Source organism: Ovis canadensis, chromosome 7 (genome assembly GCF_042477335.2).
Source record: "Ovis canadensis isolate MfBH-ARS-UI-01 breed Bighorn chromosome 7, ARS-UI_OviCan_v2, whole genome shotgun sequence".
Classification (NCBI taxonomy): domain Eukaryota; kingdom Metazoa; phylum Chordata; class Mammalia; order Artiodactyla; family Bovidae; genus Ovis; species Ovis canadensis.
The window spans coordinates 27,451,283-27,465,906 of record NC_091251.1 but is presented as its reverse complement, the minus strand read 5'-3'; the positions used below and the strand labels follow the sequence as shown (position 1 = coordinate 27,465,906).

The 14,624-nt window shown below is 36.2% G+C and overlaps 1 protein-coding gene across 2 annotated transcripts in view; it reads right to left on the bottom strand.

Annotated features, from left to right (window-relative positions):
- The window catches only part of PIAS1 (protein inhibitor of activated STAT 1), a 128,723-nt gene that overhangs the window by 46,827 nt on the left and 67,272 nt on the right, over positions 1-14,624 (bottom strand). For both annotated transcript variants that reach the window (XM_069595478.1, XM_069595479.1), the window contains exons 3-4: positions 1,048-1,132; positions 748-795 (exon numbers count right to left, since the gene is read on the bottom strand). In XM_069595478.1, coding sequence (XP_069451579.1) covers positions 748-795; positions 1,048-1,132 — 133 coding nt within the window. The remainder of the gene's footprint in view (positions 1-747; positions 796-1,047; positions 1,133-14,624) is intronic.

The window sequence follows — 14,624 nt, the reverse complement described above, 5'->3', positions numbered from 1 at the left end:
GTAATTATTTATGAAGGCATCAAATTTTAGCCCTTCATTCAGTCATTATCATCATCTGCCCCTGACAGAGGATAACGCACCTTTCACACAGAAACACCTTTGTCAGTACCTTCCAAAACCAAGATCTCAATCTCTCCTTTGCTTTCTCAGTTTTCTTCACAATATTTCTAAGTCTAGATCAGAGGTTTTCACGTTATTCCATGAAGAACTGAGCTGGTTCTTTAATCTCTTTTCTGATCTCTTAGTATGTATACAATCTGTACATACAACCTAGTATTTGATTTTGAGACTGGGCTGTGTGTTTGACTTAACCTTCCAACTTTATAGGGAAAATAGCTTCCGGAGGAAAGCAATCGTCTTTGTTTTCTCTTCTCTCTATCGCAACAAGAACAGTGTGGGGCACTTAAGTCTACACTACAATAGTCACTGAGTAAAAAGAACAGCATAAGATGGTTTATGTAAGCAATGAGAGAGACATTAACATAAAAGATGTCTTAGATACTCTTAGAAGAAATGGGCTAAGAAAAGATACTGAATATGGGACAGTACCACGTTGGAAAATTTTCATTTTGCTTTTCAAATTTATCAGGAGATGTCTCACACAGAATCTAAATTAGAGAGTATTTAAAAGTTAATGGCTTAAATATAGGACACAGAAAATACCTACTGAAAATCAGAAAGATTTTAAACATCTTTAAGAAATATTGACTTTTAAACTTTGAATATATACTGTAGTCAATACTTTACCTTAACTGGACCTGCACTGTGAAGTCACATTTGGTCCCAGAAATATCCCTAGAAAAGACATGGTAAGAACTAAAATTATTTTAAAGACATACACAGGAAAGCTGATTCAAAGACACAGCTAACTCCAGAACGTATATCAGAAATATTAACAGTTCTTATGATAACTAACACTCTAATAATTTTTTCAGTACTAATACTTGCATGACAATAATACTCACCCCTGAATATACTGTTTCAAAGTCACTTATTATAGACAAAACTACAAGGTCAAACTACAAGTTACACTCAGAGACAACTTACATGGAACTACTGATCTGCTGCACTTGTTGTGGTGTCAAGGCAAATGCAAAACAGGTTTCTCGAAAGCGCTGACTGTTGTCTGATGCTAAAGAAGAAAAGAATTATATTTTTTAATTACCTTCAAAATCATCAATATGGAACACAATAGCAAACAGAACAAAAAACTGTAACCATTCACAAGCCTTTAATTAACTAGGATGGATGCTAGCTTTTAGATAACAAGTCAATTATGGCATTTGAAAAATTAGATATGTGCTAAGTGTCTGATCATAGACATCTGCATCTAAAAAGGACATGTATAAAAACATGCTGATATTAATTTTAGTTAAAACAATACAAAGCCATTTAAAGATAAATGTTTTTTGAGCTAAGTAACAAATATATACATACACCTTGAGATCTGCATAGGTGAGACGACAGTTGGACTTGAAGGCAAATTAAGAATTTTATCACCCCCCCAACTAACTATACCAACAAAATTTTTATAAAATAAATATCATATATGATTTGTCCTATCCTTAGATGAACAGACCTCAAAATTTGCCTGTGGTTACTATCTCAAAGGAGGAAAGGAGTTACAAAAAGAAGGGAAAGAAGGGAATAGAGAGAAGAGGAAGGAAGGAGAGGTGGGGAAAGAAAAGAATATATTTTGAAATCAGTGGTAAATATCTTTCTTGTTTGCTATATTTCTGCACTAAATGATTGTTGAATGAAGGAAAGACTGAAAATGAAGAATAGCAAATTAAATTATTTAAACTGTCCTTTTCCAGGATAATTTTCTAGAACAAATGGATCACTTTTAATACCAAAGAACTCCCAGCCTGCGGGCCACTTAAACTGGTGCAGAAAAAGTAGCTGAAGTTAGCCATTTCTTACCTGCAAGCAACACTTCCTCCAAAACTACCACCAAACACAAATGTCCAAAAAAGCTGTACAAATGAATGAGAAAGGAATCCAAAAGAGTACTGTTGGATCTACAATTTCAAGTCAATGACCAACCTAGATAGCATATTGAAAAGCAGAGACATTACTTTGCCAACAAAGGTCCGTCTAGTCAAGGCTATGGTTTTTCCAGTGGTCATGTATGGATGTGAGAGTTGGATTGTGAAGAAGGCTGAGCGCCCAAGAATTGATGCTTCTGAACTATGGTGTTGGAGAAGACTCTTGAGAGTCCCTTGGGCAGCAAGGAGGTCCAACCAGTCCATTCTGAAGGAGATCGGTCCTGGGTGTTCTTTGGAAGGAATGATGCTAAGGCTGAAACTCCAGTACTTTGGCCACCTCGTGTGAAGAGTTGACTCATTGGAAAAGACTCTGATGCTGGGAGGGATTGGGGACAGGAGGAGAAGGGGACGACAGAGGATGAGATGGCTGGATGGCATCACCGACTCAATGGACGTGAGTTTGAGTGAACTCCAGGAGTTGGTGATGGACAGGGAGGCCTGGCGTGCTGTGATTCATGGGGTTGCAAAGAGTCGGACACGACTGAGCAACTGAACTGAACTGAACTGATAGGAGTATCTCTTCACATCTACATTTGTATTTCTGCTTTCTGTGATCTGGGAAGGTTTTTTTCTTAAAAATTAATTATTTTCATTAGAGGCTAATTACTTTAAAATATTGTGGTGGTTTTTGCCACACATTGACATGAATCAGCCACAGGTATACATGTGTCCTCCATCCTGAACCCCTCTCCCACCTCCCTCCCCATCCCATCCCTCAGGGTCATCCCAGTGCACCAGCCCTGAGCGCCCTGTCTCATGCATTGAATCTGGACTGGTGATCTATTTCACACATGGTAATATACATGTTTCAATGCTATTCTCTCAAATCATTCCCCACTTACCTTCTCCCACAAAGTCCAAAAGTTTGTTCTTTACATTTGTGTCTCTTTTGCTGTTGCGCGTATAGGGTCATCGTCATCATCTTTCTAAATTCCATACACATGCGTTAGTATACTGTATTGGTGTTTTTCTGACTTATTTCACTCTGTATAATAGGCTCCAGTTTCATCCACCTCATTAGAACTGATTCAAATGCATTCTTTTTAATAGCTGATTAATACTCCATTGTGTATATGTACCATAGCTTTCTTATCCATTCATCTGCTGATGGACATCTAGGTTGCTTCCATGTCCTGGCTATTATAAACAGTGCTGCAATGAACATTGGGGTACATGTGTTTCTTTCACTTCTCGTTTCCTCGGTGTGTATGCCCAGCAGTGGCATTGCTGGGTTGTATGGCAGTTCTGTTTCCAGTTTTTTAAGGAATCTCCACACTGTTCTCCATAGTGGCTGTACTAGTTTGTATTCCCACCAAAGGTGTAAGAGGGTTCCCTTTTCGCCACACCCTGTCCAGCATTTATTGCTTGTAGACTTTTGGATCGCAGCCATTCAGACCAGCATGAGATGGCACCTCATTGTGGTTTTGATTTGCATTTCTCTGATAATGAGCGATGTTGAGCATCTTTTCAACTGTTTATTAGCCATCTGTATGTCTTCTTTGGAGAAATGTCTGTTTAGTTCTTTGGTCCATTTTTTGATTGGGTTGTTTATTTTTTTTGCATGAGCTGCTTGTATATTTTTGAGATTAACTCTTTGTCCGTTGCTTCATTTGCTATTATTTTCTCCCATTCTGAAGGCTGTCTTTCCACCTTGCTTATAGTTTCCTTTGTTGTGCAAATGCTTTTAAATTTAATTAGGTCCCATTTGTTTATTTTTTGCTTTTATTTCCATTACTCTGGGAGGTGGGTCATAGAGGATCCTGCTGTGATTTATGTCAGGGAGTGTTTTGCCTATGTTGGGAAAGTTTTTTCTTAAAGACTTTATCCCCAAGAAACAGTTAAGATAACCAGAAAGCTATCTTAATTATGAAATATCAACTTGGCAAAAAGCAGATAACCAAGGACCAGAATGTAGAAAAGCAAACAGTTTCCTCTTTCAGGCAATGAAAGTAACTTCTTTGTTTCTGACTTAGGATATGTCTCTCTCAAAATTTTAGTCCAGTAGGCTTCGCCTGATTTAGATTTCTGGCTCTGTTGTAAAACAGTACTAAAATAAGTTTCCAAGTATCAAAAATAATATTATTCTCTAGGCAAAGTTTCAGATTCTTTTAGAATATATGAGTACAGTAAGTTCTGGACACACACACACAGACTTAGAAAAGACAGAACTAAAATAACGAGGTTGTTTTTTGAGCCACACATAGAAATCAGGTTTATTTTTTAATAGTAACCCCTTTACATCCTCTTATATATATATTAATAGTAGACTGAACTGTTCACAGGATTATTAACTGGCTACCTGGAAAACCATCTTTCATACTATTTGATTTTCAGGTTTAATTTTGTTATGAATGCCAGTGAATTTATAGTTTTGGTCTTAGGTAACAGACCATTCAAAATTTTTTCTAAAAGTTAATTAAGCTATCATTATTCCTTTCAGAAAAATTCAGGCCAAACAGAATCATGGAATCTTATACTGAAAAGTAAGCCTTACCAATCATCCAAAACAATGACCTCCAATGTTGAGGATACGCATCTAAGAGATGCATAGATTTTTCATAAAATCTAATTCACAAAAATATCTAAAATTTTATGTCAAATCTTGTATGGCACATGCTAAATTATTTTTCTGAAAGGGTACAAAGATCAAATGAGCTTGTAGACCACTGATCTAAATTCAAATTCTAAATTCAAATTCAGGAATTCAACATTCCTTTCAATTCTTCCATTTATATACTTTGAAACATTTTAGAGATGAGGGAAGAGTGGTCATTACTCTTGTCAGACAGAAGATGACTAGTGATGTACAGTGTAATTATAAGAAAGCTTGCAGCCAAACAGAGTAGCAAGTCTAGTGGGAGAGAGATGAGATCACACAGACATGGATTTGAAACAGGTTTTACCACTTATTTGCCATGTGACCTTAGGTACTGTTTTCTCCAATACTTAAACACACACAAACACAAAAACCCTCATAGGATTATTTTAAATATAAATATAAATGAGGTAAGATATTTAAAAAGCACCAATTTCCTTTTCTGTCTCCCTTTCTCCTTATGACCTTACACTGAATCAAAACATAATGCTCTAACTCCCACCCATTGATGTCATATAGTATAGCCAGTTACAGGCACTCTTCAAATATTTTAGATAGCAGTAATGTGCCCCGCTGTCTCCACTGAATATTTCCACTGTATTTCAGGCAAGATTTCAGAATTACTCACCATTCTGATCTTTCTCCTCCAGACACACACCAGACTTTTTAAAGCACTGAACACACTCTTTGTCACAGCATATATTATTTTTCCCAAATATTTGCTGCCCCTCTGTACTGACCCCTTCCCCAAAGGAGGATTATGACACAGTGTCACTGTTGCCTTGGTCAATGAAATATGAGTGGAAGTGTACCACTTCAGAGCAGACCTTTAAGACCTGTCCACATCTTTCCTTCTAGTCTAGCTTGATTCTAAAGTGGAGAGAACACAGAGCAGAGCCACAGTCAATTCACAGATAATAAGCAGCGTAAGTGAAAAATAAATCTTAGTTGTTTGCCGTTGAAATTTATGACTGCTTTTAAGCTGACTGACATTATTCCAAATGTCACATGACAACAATACTTCTATCAACAACTGCAATATACTACTATTAATCTACACAACAACCATAAACAAAGCTTTTCTCAGAGTTAGAAATTGAGGTTCTGAGTAGTTATGCAACTGTCAAGGCCTCATACTAGGTAAGCAGAACCCAAACTAGAACTCAGATCTACACATTTCCAAAGCCCATGCTCTTCTCGTAACAGGACTATTAGCTTCCCGATCTAAGTACTGTACTTCTATTAAGTACAGACTAGCATTATATTTGATCACAGAAAACAGGAAAAGAGTTTCCCACTATACCCTCATCATAACTGCTTGTCATTTCTACATATTTCTTACCACTTAAATTATACATATAATTTGAAAGCTTGCTTTAAAAAAATTACTCATCACATTTTCAATTATAATCTCTATTACCATATTTAATTATTGCATTGTATTCTATCTATGGGGTATATGAAAATTATAATTACTCCTTTGATTAGCCATTTAGGTTTCTCTAAGTTTTCATTATTTGAAAACAACTCTGTGTACAGGATTTATATGTTCGCTTTTTGGAAAGAGGGGTATAGTTATTATTTTCTTTGGATCAATTCCCAGATGTAGGTTTTCTGGGTCAAAAGGTATTGAGATCTTTTAAAATGAATTTTATCACAAGAGTAGTTTTCAAATGCTTGTAACACTATATATATATATATATATATATATAGCATATATATATACACATATATGAAAGACCATTACCAATTTGTACATCTACTTATTGCATTTTACTCTGGCCTGCCTGAGAGTTGCTGTTAATTTAATGGGTAGGTCTGTGTAACTCCTTAGTAGTTTAAATTGTATCAAAAATGTTTTTCCTGTTTTCAACTTCCTATTTAGTTAATTGTCCAATCTTGTCCTATGCCTATTTTTACATTTGCATAGAGTTTCATATATTAAAAAAATATTAACCTTGGAAATTTGCTGAAAATATTTCCCCTCGTCTGTTATATTTTTTCATTTTGGCAATATTTTTGGATAATTCAAAGTTAAGTTTTATGTCATCTTATCTGTCAATCACTTCCTTTGTTAATTTGTGTTGTTTCCCTCCTTAGGTTCATTCAGTACACAATTCATTTCTTTGGCTTGTTGTTTCCATGTAATTATCAATCCATCTGGAACATATTTTAATATGTAATATTTTTTAAAATATAAATTTTTGTTTCTCCAAATTGCTTAGTTATACTAACACTATTTATTAAATAATCTTTCTACCTTATGGATATGTGTGCTTCCTTTATCACATATTAAATCCTTATATCCAATATGTTCCATTTCCAGGCTATTTTCTCATTGGTCTTCTTTATCCTGGCGCTGGCACCCTATGTTTTTAACTGTTACAGTTTCACTATGTTTTGATATCTTCTATTAGGTTTCTCTCCATTTATTCTGTTTTCAGAACTTTAACATCAATTCAAATGTTTTATCAAGATGAACTTCTGAATCCTTTTGTCATGATTCTCAAAGTTCAATGGTATTTTGAGCAAAATTATACCCATGACTTATTTTAAGAGCTGATATCTTTATATCTTTAATCTTTCTATGCTGGAGTACTGTACCTGTGTCCATTTATTCATATCCTTACGGTTTTACCATTTTTATCATCGGATTCCCAGGTAAAGAATATGCCTGCCAATGCAGGAGATACAGGTTCAACCCCTGGGTCAATAAGATCCCCTGGAGGAGGGCTAGCAACCCACTCCAGTATTATCACTGGGAAAATCCCACGGACAGAGAAATCTGGCGGGCTACAGTCCATGGGGCCACAAAGAGTGGGACCCAACTGAGCACACATGAATGCATTTTCATCATAAACATTAGTCACACAGTTTCCATTAAGATTATTCTTACACAAACTATCAACCAATAGGAGAATGACCAGGCATTCATGTAACAGAACACTCTGTAACAAAAAAAAAAAAGAGAGAGAGAGGACAATCAACACCAGAAGCTACTTTCTTTTGAAGATCAATAAAATTGATAAACCTCTAGCAATACTACTAAGGAAAAGAAGAAAAGACACAAATAAGAATAAGAAACATGAAGTGACATCACTACAGAGTTTATAGATAATAAAAACATATAAAAGAATATCACGAACACCTTTCAGACTAGAACTAACAACTTTAAAACTCTTGCCCCTAAATTAAAAAGAATATTTCTCAACTCATTCCAAGAAGAGAGTATTACTACAGTACCAAAACAAGCCAAATACATTGAAAGAAAACTACCATTGTTGCTTCTCATGAACATAAATACAAACATTCATGACACAACTTTAGCAAATCCAATCCAATCATATTAAAGTTAAAAAATGACTATACGACTATAAAAAAATGACTATACTACATGACTATGTTTAAAAAAGGGTAACATATCATAACCAACAGAGACTTATCCCAAGAATGCAGGGTTGGTTCAACATTTAAGTCACTAGGTTAACAAACTAAAGAAGAAACAACATAATACCATTTCAATAGATACAGAAAAAGCATCTGACAAAAATTCAACATTCTTGATTTTTAAAAAAACTTACAGCAAACCAAGTATAAAAGTGAACTTTCTCAACCCAATAAATGATTTCTATGAAAAATCTATAGTCAACATTATACTTAAAGATGAAAGACTAAAGAATTAGAAACAAGGCAATGATACCCATTTATCAGTTCTATTCAGCAATGTACTGGCAATTCTTGTCAGTGCAATAAAGCAAGAAAAAGAAATAAAAAACATCAGGATTGGAAAGTAACTAAAATCATCTATCCACAGACAATATGATGATCTATGTAGAAAATCTCACAGAACCTACCAAAAGGTATTAGAATAAGTGAGTTCAGTAAGGTAACAATAAAATATAAAAATCTGTGTTATTTCTCTAAATTAGCAGCAAACAGTAAGAAACTGAAATTTTAAAAACACATTTATAGTAGCATCCCCTCAAAATGAAATACTTAGGGGTAAATCTGACAAAAGAGGCGCTAGACCTGTGCAGTGAAAAACGCTAAATAATGCTCAGAAGAATTAAGGACCAAAATAAATGAAGAGACAGTGTTTATGGATCAGAAGACTCAATTCTGTTAAGATATCAGTTGTTTCAAACTGATCTACAGATTCAATGTAATCTAATCAAAATCCTAGCTAGTTTTTGCTGTTTTTTTTTCTTTTAAAGAAATTGACAAGGTGCTTCTAAACTTCACATGGAAATGCAAAATACCTAGAAGAGTTAAAACAACTCTGAAAAAGAACAAAGCTAGAGGACTAACCGGAGAAGGCAATGGCAGCCACTCCCGTACTCTTGCTTGCCTGGAAAATCCCATGGGCAGAGGAGCCTGGTGAGCTTCAGTCCATGGGGTCGCTAAGAGTCGGATATGACTGGGAGACTTCACTTTCTCTTTTCACTTGGATGCACTGGAGAAGGAAATGGCAACCCACTCCAGTGTTCTTGCCTGGAGAATCCCGGGAACAGGGGAGCCTGGAGGGCTGCCGTCTATGGGGTCGCACGGAGTCAGACATGACTGAAGCGACTTAGCAGCAGCAGCAGCAGAGAACTAACACCACTTGATTTCAAAACTTATCATAAAGATACAGTAACTAAGACACTGTGATGCTGGTGTCAAGATAAAAAAAAACAGATCTATGGAGCAGAGTAGAGAATCTTGAAATATACCCACATATATATGAACAACTGATTTCTGACAAAGGCACAAAGGCAATTTAGTTGGAAAAGAATAGTCTTTTCAATGAATGGTGCCAGAACAACTGGAAAACCATATGCAGTGGGGAGAAAAGTGCTTTGAATCATACAGCACACCATATATAAAAATTAACACAAAGTAGATCATAAATAACAGAGAAAATGGTAGAGTAGGAAGCTCCAGGAGTTACTCCCTCCTCCAAAACAACCATTAAGCTGGAGAAATTTTTTTAAAAGATCAGAATTAATGATTTCAGAACTTTAAACCTGATCAGACACTTCACAGCGACCAGGAGGAATGCTTGATGAAGAGACTGTCGAATATGTTGAGAGGGCTATGTGAGAGATCTAGCAATCATCCCCTATTCCTCGGCCCCACCATAGCTGTAGGGACTATGACTTGCCATCTATTACAAGACTTAAAGGGGTGTACACACTTTTCACACCTTAGGAGGGGGCAGGGTGAGAGGGTTGTTGGCTATTTGTAGAAATCTCTGTCAGATCACAGGCTGACTGAAGAGAAATGGCAGAGAAACTTCACAGACCACACCAAAGGAATACAGCTAGCTCCAGCTTATCCCTGAGGGTCACTAAGTTGCTGACAACCTCTTTGAACTCTGCGTCCACCTTCTCAAATCCATGAAAATCATCAACAAACTGTGGGAAAAGGTTCTTCCAAACTCCATTCATGATGACAGCTGAAACCTCAGGCTGAGCAAAGTCAATGGGATTTGTGGCCTTGTAGATGTTATAGTCCTTCCAAAATTGTTGCAAGACTGTTCCTGATTCATCTCTCGCCTTTACTGCCTGATGAAAACTGTGACACAAATAGTATTTCTTGAAAGTCACTGTAAGTCCCTGGTCCATGCTGAGACGTAGTACTTGGTGGCAGATGCACCTCTTTGACGTTGGTGTGAAAGTCATCCATGAACAGGGCCTGGAGCACTGTTGAGTGGCAAAAGAATTTTGAATGGGACATCCTTCTCCAGGCAATATTTCTCTACCTCCAGGATAAAGTGGTGGAAAAACCAGTCCTGGAAAATGGCCTGTGCACCCAGGCTTTGGGGTTACTCTTTCATACAACAGGAAGAGAGTCCTTCGCTATGTTTTTAAGGGTTCTTGGGTTCTCTGTACGATAAACCAAGAAAGGCTTCAGCTTCAAATAGCTGCAACCATTGCCACCAAACAAGAGTTAGCCTATCCTTTGCTGCTATATAGCATGGCATCAACTTTCCCTACTTACTGATATAACTTTGGTCTGGATCCTCTTCCAGTATAGTCCTGTCTCATCCACATTAAAAGACCTGCTCAGGTAAATACTTGCCTTCATCAATAATAGCTTTTAGGGTTTCAGGAAATTCCCAGGCAGCTACCGTATCTGCAATGGCTGCCTCACCACTTACTTTTACACTGTGAAGGCTGGCTCTAGCCTTTAACTGGTGAAATCAGCCATGTTGTTCACTTGGTAAGTCGTGTCCGAATCTTTGCAACCCCATGGACCGCAGCACACCAGGGTTCCCTGTCTTTCCTAGCCATGGATGGCATTAAAAGATGCACCCTCTGATTTCTCACCATGTTTTTACTTCAAGTCTTCGTAAAGACTTTGAGCTTTCATTAAGTCAGCATTAAGCTGAGCTGGAACTCAGTGCTGAGGCTGATCTTGCATTCACACACTGAGAAGTTTCTCTATCTCCTCCACTGCTTTTCTATGCTTCTTCAATATTATTGTCAAGATCACCAGCACAGCAGACTTCACATGTTCCGTGATCTTCTCCATGTTCTTCAGAATTGGGCCTGTGCTTGAATGATTCATGTTATAGGAACAAGTGATATCTACCATCTTTTTACTTCACTGCACTCAATTATTTTCATTTTTGTTTCCATTGTTATCACCTGGTACTTCTGAGCAGTATCAGCTACATCACCACTGCTTTTACACTTGCTTCTGGACATCCTGGGCTTGATATAAAGATATGTACTACTGTATTCTATACAGTAAAGTACATAAAAACACAACAGTTTGTAAAGGAAGCATGCACTTGACAACGTATGCCAGACACGTGAACTAACTTACGTGATTGAACATGCAAACGTACATTCTCATCTTTGAAAGTTCACAACTTGAGGTTCATATGTAGGGGACATACTGTACACAAAACCAGAACCACTTCAAACTGACTAGGGTGGCTATAATTAAAAACAAAACAGAAAACAACAAGAGTTGGTGAGGATACAGAAAAACTGGAACCCCTCATACACTGATACAGATGCTCTGGAAAACAATCTGGCAGCTCCCCCAAGAGTAAACCACAAAATTATCATTAAGATTCAGTAACTCCACTTTTACGTATATACTACAGCAAAGAAATGAAAACAAGGACTCAGACACCCAAATGCCAGTGTCCATGACAGCTTTATTCACAATAGCCATAAGGTAAAACAGTGTCCATCAACAGATGAATGGATAAACAAAATGTGGTTTATCTGTACCACAGAATATATTATTCAGCCATTAAAAGGATAAACTTCTGACACATGCTACAACATGGATGAACCTTGAAAATACTAAGTTGAAATAAGGCAGACACAAAAGGGTAAATATTATATGATTCCATGTATGTATCTAGATTAGGCAAATTGATAGAGATCCAAAGTAGATTTGGGGTTCCTAGTGGCTGTAGGGAAGGAGGAATGGGAAATTACTGCTCAATGGCTACAAAATTACTGCTCAGGGTGATATAAATTTAGAAATGTAGTTATAATCATTGAACAACATTGTAAATATAATGAAACACACTGAATTATATACTTTAAAAATGATAAAATGACAAACTTAATTTATATTATATATACTGTGTGTGCTCAGTTGTGTCCGAATCTTGGCGACCCCATGGACTGCAGTCCACCAGCCTCTGTCCATGAAATTTTTCAGGCAAGAATATTGGAATGGGTTGCTATTTCCTATTCCAGGGGATCATCCTGACCCAGGGATCCAACCTGCGTCTCTTGTGTCTCCTGAATCAGCAGGTGGATTTCTTTACCTCTGTACCGCCTGGGAAGGCTCTATATTATTACAATAAAAAGATTAACAGGTCCTAGACCTAAATGAAAAACCTAAAACTACAAAATATATAGAAGAACACATAAAAGAAAATTTTTTGTGATCTTGGATTAAGTAAAGGCTTCTATTTTTTAAAATGTATTTTATTGTAGTTGATTTACATGTTGTTTTAATTTTGGCTGTACAGCGAAATGATTTAGTTATACATATATGTACTTTTTTTTCATATTCTTTTCCCTTATGGTTTATCACAGGACACTTTATTCCCTGTGTTATTCAGTAAGACCTTTTTTTTAAAAGCCATTCTATGTATAATAGTTTGCAGCTGCTAATCCCAAACTCCCAGTCCAGGAGTAAGTTGAGAGTACAGATTTCTTTAGAGATACAGTCCCAAAGCACAATGTTTTTTTTAATTGATGAACTGAACTTCATAAAAATTAAGAACTTATGCTCTTGGAAAGACACTGTTAAAAAGAAATGAAAAGAGAAGCCACAGACTGGGAGAAAATATTTAAAACTCACATAACCATTAAGACTTGCAGCCAGAATATATAAAGAACTCTACATAAAGTCACTAACGAAAAAGCAAACAACATAACAAAATTTACAATGTGAAAAGATCTAAACAGACGCCTCATCAAAGAAGATAAATATACGGATGACAAAAAAGCACATTAAAAGATGTTCAACATCCTTAGTCTGTGGGAAATGCAAATTAAAACCACAATGAGACACACGCCTATTAGAATGTCTAAAGATCTTTAAAATGATAACATCAAGTGTTGACAAGGATGGAGAGCAACTGCAAAGTTCATATGCTGTAGGTGAGAATATAAAATGAACTAACACTGAAAAAAAAAGTTGAGCAGTTACTTACTAAGTTAAACCTGTATCCACTAACCCACTCGTTCCACTCCTAAGTAATGTATCCAAGAAAAATATAAGCATATAATCATTTGAGCCTAAATTCTGAGCCCAAATTTTTATAGCAGCTTTGTTCTCATCAGCCAAAACCTGGAAACAACTCAAATATCTATCAACGGGTGAATGAATAGTGTTATATCCACACAATGAAATACCACTCAGCAATAAAAAGCAATACACTATCAATACAACATAGATAAACCTTAGAATATAATCTTGAATAAGAAAAAAATCAGACCTCACTGCCCACTTCAAAAAAAAAAAGATTATATATTTCATGATACCACTTATAAAATTTTAGAAAATGCAAACTGATCTATACTGACAAAAAACATCTAATCTAGGAGCTGGGTGGGAATGGAAGGGGCAGCAGGGAGGAATTACTAACGGGATGAGGAAACCTTGGGGAATGATAGAGAAGTTCATTATTTTTATTATAGTGGTAATTTCACATAGTTAAAATGTATTATATTGTACCTTTCAAGTATGTATAGTTTATGGCATGTCAAGGATACTTGCATAAAGTTGTTTAAAAAAATAGTAAGTAAAGCAAAATGATGCACACACACACCCACATGCAAAAAAAGGGCAGATGGTGAGGGGGTAAGAACAACAGAGCCCTAGAGAACCTGTACCAAATTTAAGGCTCAAGTCAAGGAATAAATGCCCAGAAATTCAGAAAGAAAAACAGAAGGAAATGTTGTCCTTGATATCGAAGGAAGACAGGATTTCAAAGTGATAATGTTAAATGCTCAGAAGTCAGGTTAAGAATTCAGAATTAGATTTAATAAACTAGCAAGTCATAGGTGATCTTGGCTGGACCTGTTTCAGTGGAATGTGACTGCAACAAATTCAGGTATGAATGGTTACTGATTTTAATACTTAAATATGAGATGTTTGTTTTCATAACTGCAATAAGAAATTAATATCTCAGATTTCTGAACTAATTATCATTCTGTTCTGAATTATTATAAGCAATCTTGAAGACCTCCAAAGTTCTATAAATTGAAATTTTGCTAAGAGTGTTTAATATGAGCATTTTCAGGATGTAGGATGAGTGTCCTGGGTAATAACTCAGCCTCTCAATGTGGCCTAAATTGTTGTACACTTGTCAGTAGCTCTTGTAGACAGTAAAAAGAGTCATTCAGATTTCCACCTTTTCTATACACCGATTTAGGGAAAGGATGAAATGTTCTAGTGGAGTTACCTACAAAGATCATGGAGGATATCTCTTGAGGACATTAAGGGCATACTGT